We start from the raw sequence: 16036 nt of genomic DNA on the forward strand, positions 1-16036 counted from the left end.
CCAGATCTTGCCAGCCTAATGAAGAATTCTGTTGAGAAGGGTCACTCACTAAAATCACAATTTCAAAGACCAGAGCTTTCTAGAAATCATTTAGTGCAGCTCATGCAAAGGAAAGCATTTTCCAGAGTCATCTGAGACAAAGACATCTATGTCATTATGTAACAAAAATGCCACACTCATCCAGTAACTAACCATCAAGGACAACTCTGAGGAGGTGCATTCTTTTCTCTGGGATTAATTTTGAATGCAACCACAGTTCATTTCCTTTCATCTGGTCCTCAGTCAACAAGACATAGAGCCCAATGGTGCCTAGCACAGTGCCTGGCACTTGAGAAGTATTCAGTAGCTCCTAGCTCTCTGAGCAAAATAGGGGATGGAAACGTCACCCTCTGTTAGACAGGTGTCACAACTGTAATAGTTTGGGACTTGTTTAAGTCATCATCTTCCATAATGTCAAGTTTTCTTCCAGTTGGTCATTAAATTGTTAAGATTTCCCCACCGAAGGAAGACAAGTCTGATCTGGCTTTGCCCAAAGCCAGAGATTTTCCTTCTATGCGCTAAATGATGGAACAAGTAATGGAAACTATCCTCTATTTTAATTCCAAGTGACTGGCATATCATAGGTTTAACTCATTCTCTTACTCATTCATTCATCCATTCATTTATTCAAGCAATAAATATTTATTGTGTGTTTTTCCCAGACAGCACTAAGCTAAGGTACGTGTTACTTAATCTTATTTAATCTTCACAAGTGTCTTATGATGTTGGCATTATTATCACCTAGACATTATGTATAAAGAAACTGAGGTTAAGAAAATCTAGGCAGGATGCCCAGCATCAAGTCATAGGCCTAACTTCGCACAGCTCTGGTGAAGCAGAGGCTCAAAGGGATCCAGAGTCCGTGATTCTGATCTCTACCTCCATAAATGAATAAAAGAAAAGGAATGCAAACTTTTCAGAGGAACAAAGTTACTTTATAGAGGAAGAACCCCTGGACTAACTGGCACATGTCTCTTGAGGAAACTAAGGGTTTTTAAACACTGGCCGCACAAACCCGTACATTTCCAGATCTCAGGTGGACTCTTTCGAGGTGTTATCCATAGAAAAGACAGGCGCAGATTCTGGCCTTGTAAATCCTCCTCCCTGTGTGCTGCAGCGCACGCTCTTCACATGTAGCTTTTGAAAATACCCACGTTCACGCCACAATAGTTATTAAGTGTGGTGTCAAAATGCTGATTCAAGGAATGATTTTTCCAGAAATGTATTTCTAATCATGTAATATGATATTAGAGAGAAAGAGAAAGTGGGGAGAAAATGCTTTCAGAATTCCTATATAGCAAGCACAATAAAAACACAGCTGGACAAGGTGAACCAATAAAAAGACAGGAAAAAAAAAAAAAGGAACCAGAGATAGTCAAGTTACTTGGGCTTTGTAGAATTTCTCTTCCTTAGGGGGACACATCCAAATACACCACACATAAAAACACATATTACAAGACAAAATTGAAGAACTCTGTCACTATTGCAGTGCTATCAGGGCTTTCAGAAAAAAGGGAAATAGGAGAGAAAATGTAAAAGATAAGCATCTTGTGAAGAACCGGCTCCACAGAGGGGCCTACGTGCAGTCCTTCAAATATCTAATGGGACGCGATGACTAAGGAAAACAGAAGAAAACATCTTGGAGAGCAATGACATATCCCAAAACAACTTTCTGCTTTTGGACAGTGAAATGAACCCCCAGCAGTCACAGAGGAAACAAGAATAGTCTTTGGCTCATGTGACTATAAAGGTGTGTAGTTCTGCCAGAAACCCTTACCCCAGAAAGAATGTGAAACTCAAGACGAAATAACAGTTGTCAGACGGGAAATTACCGGGACCCATCACCCTCAAATTACAAACAATATTTAAAGGATTAGTGATGATTGTATCTGAGTTGTCCTGGATCTCAATCTAGAGGCTGAGGTATGCTCATTGGAATTCAATTGAATAACAACAGCTATTTATGGAGCATTTTCCAGGCACTGGAAACTCTGCTAAGAAATTTACGTGTCATCTCATCAAACCCTCACTTTGCAGATGAGGCCACGGATGCTTAGAATGCGACTTAGGCCAAATCACTCAGGCAGTAAAAGACAAAACTGGGTTGAAACCAAGGTTTCAGACCAGGAATTTCTGCCTGAACCACACACCTTTCCCTTAAAAACAGCCAATAGGAAGTGCTCCCAAATAAGATGGCATTTTAGTATTTATGGCAACTCCCCCCCACCCCAATTTCCAAAGCAAGACCAACCTGGACATAGTTTAGTGTTTGGAGTCTTTAACCCCCAAAGCACAGAAGCCACACATTCTCAACTGCCTTTCCCTTCCTTTCGCACTGGTAAGTGATGACAGTGGGTTTCTGCAGTTGAAAGCCTGGGACAGGGTGATTTCTTCAATGTTGCAGTTCAGCAGGAATTGCCCATCAGAAGGGTCTGTAGGCTCTCCACTGCCCAGCAAGCTCTACGTACTTGATAAGCACTTGCCAATGGCAAGCTTCTCCAATGCACAGAAGCTGTAGTGATGCCAATGTCACGCATTGTTATCAATAACAATAGTCAACGCTGACTACCACATTCTTCAAATGCTCTGCGGTTCTTTGATTATATTATCTCATTTAATTTTCACTGCAAGCCAGTGATGGTACTCTCATGGCCATTTTACAGATAAGGAAATGGAGGCTCTGTTTACCAATACAAGCACAGGTTAAGACCCAGGAATGTTCACACTGAACTCTTGTGAGCTTTCTACTATATTGATTAGCCTCCCAGCCTCTCCAACGCCATGGGACACAGGAGAACTTTCTCTTTTTCTTTTGGCTGCGTTGGGTTTTCATTGCTGTGCAAGGCCTTTCTCTAGTGGAGGACAGCAGGGGCTACTCTTCATTGCGGTGTGCGGGCTTCTCACTGTGGTGGCTTCTCTTGTTGAGGAGCACAGGCTCTAGGTGCGCGGCTTTAGTAGTTGCAGCACGTGGGCTCAATAGCTGCGGCACGCAGACCCTAGAGTGCGTGGGCTTCAGTAGTTGTGGCACATGGGCTCAATAGATGTGGCTCGCGGGCTCTAGAGCACGGACTCAGTAGTTGTGGCACACAGGCTTAGTTGCTCCGCAGCATGTGGGAATCTTCCTGGACCAGGGATCAAACCCGTGTCGCCTGCATTGGCAGGCAGATTCTTAACCACAGTGCCACCAGGGAAGTCCCAGAAGGACTCTCTCCATGCATCTTTCCCAGCAAAGAAATATTTCCTGAATGAATTGGGAACCGTGTATTTCCGATAGATGAAGAGCATGGCCGGTGTGGCCCTGGACATGGTCTAGGTTTCCTGAGGCGGTTACCAGTACCTTTACCCAAAAGGTTCTGTGCTGGTCATCAGAGCGCGGAGACTGTGGGGCACAATTCCACTACACGCCCAGAAAAGGAGCAGAGGAAAATCAATCCTCGCTGGAAGCTAATGGTGAGCAAGCAACCTAAGAACGGTTGCTTCTGTATAAGATGCGGAAGGAAAACCATACACCACGCTGGACTCAGAATTGCAAAATAAGTGTGCAGAGGGCTGAGACCCCATTCCTCTTCTTGCCTTGCCCTCTCTATCAAATAAGACAGTAATTATTTGTGACTTATGTTCCTTGGAATGTGTGAATTGACGAATCCATTTCTTTCCTCTTAGCTGTGGGAGGTGTAGGGATAGGATGGCGGGGGGCGGGGGTGCCCCATCTCTGACTCTGGAGTCAGTCAACCTGAGGTCTAATAACTCACCAGCTGGGGCTCTGTGGACCAAGGAAGGGTCCATTTCCAGAAAGACACTTTTCAGCTCTACTGGTCTTTAACCACAGACCAGCTGATCAAGAGGGAATCTCTTACCCCTGGCCCTCTTCCCCACTTGAGATTCCACCTAACCCAAGCAGAAACCACTTCCCTGGACTGTTGGCTTCTCCAGCTGCTGGGGGAACACTTCATGAAGCCCCACAAGGCAGGGGCAGGCACATGGCCTTAGGGACACACATCCCAGTTGCTATATGGTCAAGCAACCTTGTCTGTCTGGCCCCTCTCCACAAAAACCTCACCCCGGTCTTCTAGGAAGACATCAGTAGTCTCCATCGGCAATCCCAATCATATCCCACCTGAGGAGGGGGCCCACTCCCATCAGCAGAGTAAGGACTGGGGTGGGTGGAGCAATAAGATCGATACAGAAGAGCTTTCTGAAAGGAAGAGTAATATATCTCCCCAACATAATTATTTCCTGAATTATTATATGTTGAGTCCCCCTTACCCCTGCAACTTAAAACAGATCCAACCATATCCTAGAGCTTATTTGAAAACACCAGCAGAGCACTTTGGACTGAGTTCTTCCCATTTAAGTAAGTCCAAGGATGTCGGTATAGGGATTGTTTTGCCAGCATTCTGTTTGGGATATAAACTTTTCCCCAAATGTCCATTCATTCATTCAATCATTCATTCAATGAATATTTATTGGGTACCTATGTTGTGCAGGTTTCTGTATTAATCTGAGAATTCAGCAATAAATAAAACAAAGCCCCTGTGCACAGGGAGATAACACTCTAATAGGGGGTGATAGACAACAAATAAACAAGTAAACACATATTACATGATTTACGGTAGCTTAGAGATCAGATCTCTTAGAGCCAGAGGAACCCTCTGAAAAAGTAGACATGGGGAGGGAGAAGGAAAAGATTTTTCTAGTAAGGATTAAGTAAACCTCATCTAGAATATTTCTTGGTACCTAGAATGAAAGCAATACGGGGAAATGTTTTACATACACAAATGTAATAGCCAAGTCCTATTTTCTTCCTCAGAAATGCAAAGCTCTCAGCTCCCTGCAAGGTCTCCAGGAAGTGCTGCAGCCCCAGCCCAGGGCCAGCATGTGTTTTCCCTGCCCACCCGGCACAGTGTGCCTGGACCGTGAATGGGTTAAGGTGGCCGCGAGATGCTTGGAGCGCTGCATAAACAGCAAGCGCGTCAGGCGTTCTAAGCATCCTTCATCTTCCCTATCTCCCGGTCCTAGGCTGTCAATCAACTGTCACTTGCCCGCACATCAGCAGCGTGTGCACATCACCAGGCTGTCAGCAAAGCAGCTGATGAGACTGGGCTCCAGACTGTCGATCATCTTTGTTTCTCTTCGCCGCTCGGGAAATATTTTGGTTCAGAGAAACAAAGAAACCTGGGCAACAATGGCTCGTAGTCAGGCATTTACTCCTGTACATGAATATAAGATCTTAACAAGCACTGATCATGCCTCACCCCCAAATGATGTTGGGGTCAGGGGTGGACAGAAGGAAGATTGAGAATCTGTTTTATTAGTAATTCTAGTTCCCTGAGCAGACCCTGACGGATTCACACACACACACACACACACACACACACACACACACACACACAGCACAGGAACATAAAACAATGATAACTTGAAGTTATCTGAGCTTCTGCCTCAGAAAAAAATAAGAAGACTCAGAGGATGGATGACTGCTTGGTTCGAAATTATTCACCATTGATCCGGCAGGCTTTTGGGGAGAGAGTAATTGTTCGATTGCCACGTTCATTTATCCCCTAGGGAATTCTGAAACGGCAGCTTCTGTACCCGACGCTCCTGCTCTGTAGTGTGTGAGGCTGCTTGGGAGCTCCCACACACAGAAAGCGAGTGAACTTACCAGGACCCCCGATGCAGTGGGCTTGCCAGTGCTTGCAACAGGTGTCATTATATTGAATGGAAAGACATTCTGGAGAAGCCCCTTGTCTGGCACACTAGCTGCCCCTCTCACCCAAAATATTTATGAAAAATGTCCCAGCCTCTGAAAGCCCACAATATACAAATCTAAAGAGATGCTTCCGGCAATGAGTTTCAATTGAGCAAGCTGTCCTGCTTTCCACGGTTCGCCACTTTTGCAAAATCACCATCTATTTATTAGCATAATTAATCAACTCATCATACAATAGATCCAAATACTAAGTTATCTAAAGTCCTGTAAAATTAAGAAAAAAATAAAGCACTGGTTGTACTCTAGTGTCTTTGAAATACATTTAGCAACAATCAGATCTTTTCATTGTATATATCAAGAGTGCTATTACCCATCATTTACTCAATGCTCTGGACCGACTCATTTGTACATACTGCGGTTGGTCCCATCATCAGCTCCGTGTTTGACACATTTGGGATGTTTTACCCTCTGACAGACAGATCCCTTCACATGTGCAACGCTGATTTCTGAAAACGCATCTCTCTCTGATCTAACTGGACATTAATTGTCTTTGTGCTGACGTATTTATGCCTCTCAGTCTTACAGCACAACTAGCAAATCTGATCTCTGACAAGTTGGCTGAACCTAATCAGGACAGATCAGCTGTTACCCAAGGTGCCACAGGCTGTAATTTGAGGATCTTTACAGAGTTATCACTCGCCAGAAAGACAAGGAACTATAAATTCTGTCAACACGAATCCCAAAGTGTGTGTTCAAAGCAGCTGTGGCCTCCCCCGCCCCCAAGAAAACACAGCGCTTGTCAAATAAATACCTGAGATAATTGATAAGAGGGAATTAGAAGGATATAGCTGATACAGTGATTGTGAGGATATATTTTTAAAGGGAACTTCAGAAGCAGAGCGTTGGGTGTGAAGTGTTGTCAAGCATAAAGAAGGGTCGCAGGGAAGAGACGGACGGCAAGTCTCCACAATGCAGCTACCGCTTATCATTGGGGGGCTTGGTTCCCATTTGCCTCGCTCTCTAAACTGGCAAATGCCCAAACATCCTAAGCCTCGAAGGAAATCTCCTGCTGCCGAGTCGGGCTGCCACCCGGTGACAGTGCCTTGATCAGAGGCAGGAGGCCGGGATTATTGTCAGCCTGTCAGCACTGTATTATTCTCTGAAGACCCCTGTGGTTTTCTTACGGGCGCAAAAAGAGGGAATATTAGAGAAAATAAACTTCTTTCTTACTGTATCGCTTTGGTCCATCTTCCAAACAAAAGGAAAGGGTTAATGTGGCATCATCTTCAAAAAACTCGGTGGCAAACGCATCCCACCAGAGGTTGTCGCTATCCTGCAAAAAGACAGATCATGTATTTAACAGGCAAGAGTGGAAAAATATCTCAAAGGGGAAAAGAAAAGGGAAAAAGGCAGAAAAATCCAGTCAACGGTGGCTTGGGACTTAGCATATGTATGTGGGTGTTCTGGAAGGGGTGTGGGCAGGCGTGTGGTCACTCTTCAAATTAATTGCCTCGAATGAGGACTGAATTCCAATTCAATAAACGAGTTAATGCAAAGCAAATGAAAATTAATTCTCGAGGACATATTTGGGGAGATTTAATAAACGTATTCTGGAGCACAATGTGACGTTTTTTAAGAAAAAGGTTTGCTTTTAATGTAAAATGCATTCAGCTTTTTCCCTCTCTCTTTCTCTTTGCTCATTTAGCAGTCCGATTTTACAAACAGAAAGCACAATATTACAACCAGGTTAAGGAGAAGAGTACATTTTTTAACAATAATTTATTCAAAAAGAAAAGTTGTGTGTGGCTTGTAGTCTTCCTCTACGCAAACATCCCTATAAAAGATACAGGTATTGCTACACGGATTTATGTAGAAAGATGAGTTTGTGCACGAGCAACCATCACATGCATGTGGATTGTTCTTGAGGATTGGTTTAAGATTATAGGCAATCACTTGCTCGTTATTAAATCAGTTATTAAAAACAGAATAGTTCAGCAGAATGCAAACCATCCACATGAACTCTGTTTGTTTGTCTTGGGTTGAATGTTTCCCTTGCTCATCCAGAAAATAATTTGAAATTGGCCCAGTTGAAGGCCATTAAAATCATTGCTAAGCTTCAAGGGCAGGGGAAAGGCCTCCTCTAACAGGGAATTAGGAGGGTTATGCAAAGTGTTACATTTAAAAGGGGGAATCATACCTGGGCTTCATTCTCTGTATAGTGCTCAATTTACCCTCAAATTCTTAAGCACAATCTTTTTACAGAGAATTGTTGGTTAGCGCCAGCTTTCAGGGCAAGATGTTTCCCAGCTGCCTGTCAGATGGCGGAAGGACATAGAGGGGCCCGCTGCTCCTCTCTTAAAGGCCCCCACCCTGGGGCCCCGGCCAAGGTCTCACCAGCCTCTCTTCCTCCCATTAAGTTGTTCTGCTTACGACAACATTAAGTTGTTGTCACTGGCAGGCCTTGGGAACAAGCCTTCAGTCCCAACGGGAATAAATAAGGGGCCACTGAAGAACGATGCTGTTCCTCTTTTCAGAAAAGAAGAAGCTTAGACAAATGATTGTCCTCGTCTCTTTTTCTCTGGCCTCCTCCCGATCGCCATACCAAAAGCCAACACTTTTCTTAGTAGAATACAGTAAATATAAAACCATCCAGGGGTATATCATGACTCCACATACAAACTACCCCCCTCCCATCTCCCTTCAGAAACAAATGTTTATTGAGCACTTATTACGTGCAGGCCCTCGGAATACACAGCAGGATAAGAGATTGGTCTCTACCCTCAAAGGGCTCAAACCCACTGGCAGGGCGCAGCCGACTGAGCATCAAACAGACAGCCTCGCTCCACACCTGAGACCACGGCACAGGGCCTGAATGCTGTGGAAACTGTCAGAGCTTCTAGAAAAATTAGTGGGCTTGGAAGTGAAGAAGCAGCTGGGGCAAGAAACCCTATTTGGGAGCCTGGATACACAGGGCTTTTTCATTTCAAATTGCTATACGGATGGAAAAAGAATAATGGTTAACATTTATTGAGCGCTTACCACATGCCAAACACTGTTCTAAATACTTTATATACGTTTTCTCACTCGCTCGTCATTACCACCCTGATTCTTGGTTTTGTTTTGTTCTTTTCCCTTGTCAGTACGATATCAGTTTCTTGTGAGTAGGGGCTGTGTTTTGCCTGCTTCTCCATCTCCCAGGTCCCAGACGGTGACGAGGCCATGGTATTACTCAATGAAAGCTGTTCAGTGACTGGCTGGAGCTGCTCACGTTATCATCCCAGTTTTACAACTGCAGAAACGGATTAGGTGGTGAAGGTAACTTGCCCAAGTCCACTCGGCCGATAAACAGCAGAGCTGGTGTTCACATGTAGCTTTTTAAAATACTCACGTTCATGCCATAATAGTTATTAAGTGTGGTGTCAAAATGCCGGTTCAAGGAATGATTGCCCCAGAACTATATTTTAATCATGTAATACGATATTAGAGAGAAAGTGAAAGTGGGGGGAACGCTTTCAGAATTCCTATATAGGGACTGGGACTCTCGGACATCTGAGATCTGCCCCGGTCTCTGCCGACTCATTTCTCTGGCGTCCTTGGGAAGGCAAGGGCTAGGGTTCAGAAAGAAGGAAGGGAGATGGAAAAGGGCATATTTTGTCTCAGGCTGGTTTCTCTTCCAGCTCCTCGCTGTACTTACTGTCCCACATGCCACGACTCATGCCCAGAAAGAGGCCAGCACCATGCGGTAGGGCAGGTGGTATTACAACACTGGTGGAATTCGTCCTGCGGGCAATCCTCAGAGGAGGCTCATCCCGACACTACCTCTTCCCAGCTATGTGAACTTGGACAACTTATTTTACCTCCCTGACCCTGTTTCCTTACTTGGAAATTAAGGATAACGATAATGATAATAATAACAACAACAGTAATAACTATCTTCACAGTAGATGCAACAAGTTACATTAATAACTATTTTGCGAGGTAGATGTGAAAATTCAATAAGTTAATGGCTGTAACGTGCCCAGAAGAGTGCCTGGAACACAGTAAAGGTCAATACAATGCCCCTTTCCTACCTTTATCTACCATCTTTGACACCATTCCTAAGGGATGAAGCATTCCATGCTCTAAAGAACTCTACATGAAAAATGTTTATAGGGCTTCCCTGGTGGTGCAGTGGTTGAGGGTCCGCCTGCCGATGCAGGGGACACGGGTTCGTGCCCCAGTCCGAGAAGATCCCACATACTGCGGAGCGGCTGGGCCCGTGAGCCATGGCCTCTGAGCCTGCGCGTCGGAGCCTGTGCTCCGCAACGGGAGAGGCCACAGCAGTGAGAGGCCCGCGTACCGCAAAAAAAAAAAAAAAAAGTTTATATATCAAGCATGTCTCCAAATCACTTCAACTATTTGTAACCCATTTACTTGGCAACAATACCTGTCTACAACACAGTGAAAACTCTGAATGGAAATTGATCAACTCCTTTTGGCCTGCTAATTGTTCACAGGCCCAGTGACTAGATCAGTTCCTCTACCTCCATTTTCCTGTCATCTAATTCCTGGTTTTTAGCACGTCTGCTAGAAAATGGACTAGTGGCAGGTAAAAGCCCAGGGAGAACACAGGCTGATCTGAAGTCACTAGGAGAAAAGAAAGGATTAAGGCTGTAGGGAGGTGGGAGAATTGTCTATGAGCAGCCATACAGGTTCCACGGGGCCCAGACAAGTGAGTGTTGGCAGAAATCAAGGGGGGAGGGGGAGTGATGACCCAAGAAGGGGGGATGACATTTGATTCAAACTAACTATAATGGAACATGAGATGAGTCAATGTCTCAGGAAATGTCAGGACAGTTTTGGTAGGAGAAGGTCATATCAGGTGACTATACACACACAAAAAATCAATTGGCTTTGGTCACAAATCTTGCAAGAACATTCCAAAACTAAAAATGTGATATGTGCTTTCACAGGACAAGACACATAATAGGTACCTAATAGAATATATACACATTTTGGCTGATAGAATGAATGAGTGGATGAAAGACTGGAATTCCTTTTTGTTCCATCAAAAGCCCAACTCAAGAAAATCACTTACACAGTTTTTGTGAGCTCTAGATGCTTGACCCTACTTTGTCTATTGGCCAATATTTTTAAACTGACACACAAAAAATTTGGATATTATTTTTAAGTTATAGTTGTCAACTGCCCCCCAACACACATATATAAGGCTTTTGAGTTAGTCCTTAGTGATGAGAGGAAAAATGCTGATGGAGAAAGGGAATTAAAAAGTAGTATTTTTAAGAAAATATTACTAAATGTCAAGTACAGGCCAGTCTTAACTTGGCTTTTTTCTGAAGGAAGGAGATCATGGAAAGAATACATGTCTGGGGGGCCCTGGGTTAACAGTAGTACCCATAACTCAATATTTTCTAAGTTTTTTCCATGAATTGAACCATCTTATATTCACAACTGTCCTAATTGCCCCCAGGGGCAGAGCAGGCATCCTTAGAAGAATTTATACCCTTAACCTCTATGTTACATTGGCTTCAACATATGAATTCTGCCTCTTATTCACTGATGACCTAAGTCAAGCCTCCTAACTTGTTTGCATCTATTTGCTCATTTGCAAAGTGGGAACAATCAGTTCAGTGGACTGTGAGGGCTAAGGAGAAACTGCCCAGCACATAATAGTTGCTCAATAAATGGCAGCTATTATTATTTTTTCTTATGGTCTCCTTTGACCTTCAGATATTTATAAACAGAGAATCTGAATTTCAAAAAAGTTAAACTCCTTAGTAAAGATCAGACAGCTAGAAAGTGGCAAAGCTAAAGTTCACATCCAAGTCTGCGTAATTCCAGTCTATTTTTTTAAATAGCAAAATTGAGAGGAAGGTACAGAGAATTCCCACACCCTCCCTGCCCGCACACATGCATAGCATCCCCTGTTACCAACAGCCCTCACCACGCAGCAGATTTGTTTGTTACAATTGATGAACTGACCAGGCCAGGTTTTCTCCAAATAATTCTGCTTAAAAAGTGATTTTCCACCTTAGGTTGAAGACAAAAAGATTCACAAGAGTAGAAGAAGAGGCCAGCATTAATTAGCAAGAGGAAATTTTGCTTGAACAGATCTCCTCCTCCAGTTCTTTCAGATTCTGCCCACTTTCCCCCACCTTCATGTTGTTTTTCTGAAAATAAACCTCCTCTTTGAACAGCCCTTCCTTCCATTTGGCTGGCTGGTATAGTTCCTGGGATCAGTGAGGCAATTTTATGGAAGACATTTGCCTAATGACTAGACCAGGAGTCCAGGCAGCCGCTGCAATGCAGCTACAAAGACCTATGCTAAACCAAATACGAAATCTCTGGCAGAAGATCTTACAGTGTGACTGGTGGAATCTCAGTTCTCAGCCACAGAGCTGAGCTAACAGCCTCATGAGTTGTGGACAATGATAAAAAATTAGTGCCACCATTATTCAACGTCTAGATGTCGGTCATCTAGATGGTCTGAGCCTCGCAGACAAAGGCAACATGTGCAAGAGACCAAGGAAATATAACAGAAAATGACTGGTCACGATTCTGCGGTTCTATCTATCCACAGGCTAACACTTCTGTCTCCTGATCGCATACTTGGCACCTCCGTCATTGGAGGAAGAACCAAGGAGTTCCCTTGGGAGCAGGTCACATGGCCAAGTCCAATAAGCTGACCAGTAGGAGGCTGTGTGAGGAAAGTTTCCAAGGCTGTTTCACAGCAAGGATTCCAAAGAGGAGCTCACTAAGTCTGGTTTCCCCTAAGGTGTGAAGGGAAGGTAGGATTTTGCTGCCCACTCTCCATGCAGGCAATCCCCTCCAGTCAAACCAATGTGGAGAATAACTAGGAAGGGCCTTGAGACTGACCAGCAGGTCCAGATCAACCTCTCAAGACTTGGAGGTAAAGGTTATGACAAATGCCTTTAAAAACAAACCAATAGCCTGAGGTTTTTGGTAGGTGGGGTGGCCGTGCACACCAGTTACTGCCACATAGCATAGATACAACATTTGGTGGATACGTCGGAAAAGACATTCTATCCAGGGAAAAGCCACTCTTACCACTCTGGGGACCAGCATGGTCAGGAGTTGGCCTGTGTGGAGCCAAAGGACCCAGCAACTTACCTTGTCGAACCAAGGGTCCGTCTTTAACCATTTCCTGCCTCCTTGTCTTTGCATATGTTGTTCTTTTGGCCTGGCACGTCCAGCAAATACCAAGTCCCAGTCCTTTGATTCCTTTTTTCCCTGTCTCCTGTGCTAGGAAAGCTTGATACCTCTACCCCTGTTCGAGTGTGGATCATATTATAATTGAATCACTGCCTTGCAATATAAATTTATCTAAATTTGCGGCTGCTGTAGAGGACCATGAGATGCTAAAGAATAAGGACCAGGCATTAGGCATCTCTCCATCCTCAACAGATCTCCCACCTATAAATTACCCAGTAGGGAGTAGAACAGATGGTGAGGCCGTAACCACACAGTGAGTAAGATTCTTCCTCGGGGCTTCCCTGGTGGCGCAATGGTTGAGAGTCCGCCTGCCGATGCAGGGGACACGGGTTCAAGCCCTGGTCTGGGAAGGTCCCACATGTCGCGGAGCAACTAGGCCCGTGAGCCACAACTACTGAGCCTGTTCGTCCGGAGCCTGTGCTCCGCAACAAGAGAGGCCGCGATAGTGAGAGGCCCGCGCACCGCGATGAAGAGTGGCCCCCCCCTTGCCGCAACTAGAGAAAGCCCGCACACAGAAACGAAGACCCCACACAGCCAAAATACATACATACATAAATAAATAAGTAAATAAATAAACTCCTACCCAACACCTCGGTATTGAAAGGTTGGTTTTAAAAAAAAAAAACAAGAAAAAAGATTCTTCCTCGAAGATTGCAGGAATCTTAAGTCTAAACTCAGTGGCTAGGGGACCAGGGCAATGTACAAGCAGAGGCTTCTCTCTGTCATGTCACTGTTGCCTCACTTTTCATCAGTGGACGTACCAACCATGCATGTGACAAGTTCATATTGATGCAGAAATTACTTCCCACCTACACTGCCATTCCACTGAACCACCTTTGGGCATTTTTCTTGTTCTTTTCAGTGAAACATTGGTTAAGTGAATACACTTCATTGATTGTAACTTAAATAAGTGATGTTTATAAATAAGTAAATAAATAAATAAGTGATGTTTTACTGTAGTAATTTTTAAAAATAGAGAATAGAGGATAATATGGTGAAAGCCTATGGCCCATTATCCAGAATTAACAATTATTAAAATAATATCTTTCTTTCCTTTTTAAAAGGAATTAAAAATTATAAATAAAAATAAACGTCCTGGGTCTCCATAGCTTGCTGTATTTTTCTCTCCCTTCCCCCAGGCTCCCATAAACAACCATTTCGTGAAAATCATACGGCCCTTCCTAGCCCATCTTTTATATTTATATACATACATAACTCTATTCATATATAGCCCTGTTCTATGTTTTTAATATTTTATTTAAATGATATCATACATTATGTTTCCTTCTTTAAACTTTTTTTTTCTCATTCAACATTGTGTTTTGGAGATGTCTCCATTTTATATATTAGGGCCTCTTCTTTCCTCATATAAGCTACATGGTAGTACACTAGACGAAAAGAATATATTTTATTTAAGCATTTTGCTACTAATGATCTCTAGACAGTTTCTAATTTTTTGCCATTACAACAATGATGCGATCAGTATCTTTGCAGTGTCCCTTTGTGTTAATGTGTAAGGATTTCTCTGGGGCATATATTTAAAGCGGCCATGCCTAGGCATAGGGTGTGCACGTGTGTATATTTTGGCTCTTCCATTAGGAGGTCCCTATGTTTCCAGATTGAAGACTTCTGGTCTGAAGATGAACGGGTAGAGATGAAACTAAGAGCATTTCCAAGCGATATATTTCCATGTGAGACCTAATAACAAGATCCACAGAATTACAAAACAGAGTCCGGCTCTGCCAGGAGAAGGATGAGCATCTGAAAGTCCAAAGAACATGCAATGATGGAAATACCACTACTAATAAAAGTTTTCCTATCATTCTTTTAAAGGCAGAGTGTATCCCAGGGACTTCATTAACCAAAAGCAGGATGAGTTCTTGACACAACACAAGAAAGGAAGCATAGTTGCTTCATGGTCCTCCGAAATGGCTCATGAGACAGAATGATTGAGTACCAAACACCCCAATGTGTGCGTGCACAGGTAGGGAGTGAGGGCCATCTAACTCCATACGCTCTGCCACAAGGATTCTCATGGAGGTCATGCTTGCCTTTTCCTTTCAATCCTGGCTGTTGTTTAGTACCTGAACAGTGCATATTTAGTGCTTAGTGAATATTAATAAGTAAAAAGTGGATTCTTTTCCCAAAGCTGTAAAGTAACAATAGCAGAGAACGGCCTCCAGGTAAATAAAGACGAAATTAACTCAGCCTGAACCCAGACCCGGGTGGAGGGGTGTGGCCTGCAATTCTCCGTATATCTTAATTAGGTAAAAACACCATTAAAGCTTCTCCACTCTAAGTAATCCCCTCTATACATTTCTGTGATGAAAATCCTTGGTCCCTTTGTCCCATCTCACAGGTGAGCCCAAGTAGCCCCGGCAGCCAAATCATATATCAGGATGAGAGATGCACTCAGGTCAAATAGCAGAAGAGAGTCTTAATTATATTTAAAAATCCACAAAAGCATTTTGCTTCCAACTCGGATTCTTTTCCATTCCTATCTCTGTCCCTCTCCACCAAAAACAGGATCCTGGTGCCAGGGTTGCCCCCCAGCATCTTTAACTTAAGCACTGACAGGTTATGTGGGATTTTTGCCAGAGTAATTATTTTTCAACTCAACAATAATGAGAAATTACCATGGCAACCACTTGTCACGTGGCACACATACACCCCCTCCGAAGGATGAACCATACATAAAGCATCTATTTCTTGAAAAGTGTGTTTTTTCAATGAAAATAAACTTAAACAGGTCAAAGTGGAGAGAATGTATGAAGGGGTCTGGAAACGGGAAGATGAGGAGGGCATTGACTTTCTTCAGTATCTTGCAGTTCTAGAAAACAATGATATCTCCTCTCCCTACTGTCTTATACACACGCACACATAGATAGCACACTATTCATTTGTATCTTACCATTGTGGTCACTCCCATCTTACACATGTCAGTTGACCTCTCTTAGAAAACACTGCAGAAAAAACATGTGTCTCCAGGACCAAGACTGATGCACACTTGGCCAGACTCGCTTTCCCTAAATTTCTTTGCCTGTCACTTGCATA

The 16036-nt window shown here is 43.6% G+C and overlaps 1 protein-coding gene across 9 annotated transcripts in view; it reads right to left on the reverse strand.

Moving 5' to 3' along the window:
- The window catches only part of LDB2 (LIM domain binding 2), a 378334-nt gene that overhangs the window by 232119 nt on the left and 130179 nt on the right, over positions 1–16036 (reverse strand). For all 9 annotated transcript variants that reach the window (XM_030864277.3, XM_030864278.3, XM_030864274.3 and 6 more), the window contains exon 2: positions 6980–7082. In XM_030864277.3, the coding sequence (XP_030720137.1) occupies positions 6980–7082 (103 nt within the window). The remainder of the gene's footprint in view (positions 1–6979; positions 7083–16036) is intronic.

This window comes from Globicephala melas, chromosome 5 (assembly GCF_963455315.2).
Source record: "Globicephala melas chromosome 5, mGloMel1.2, whole genome shotgun sequence".
Lineage (NCBI taxonomy): Eukaryota > Metazoa > Chordata > Mammalia > Artiodactyla > Delphinidae > Globicephala > Globicephala melas.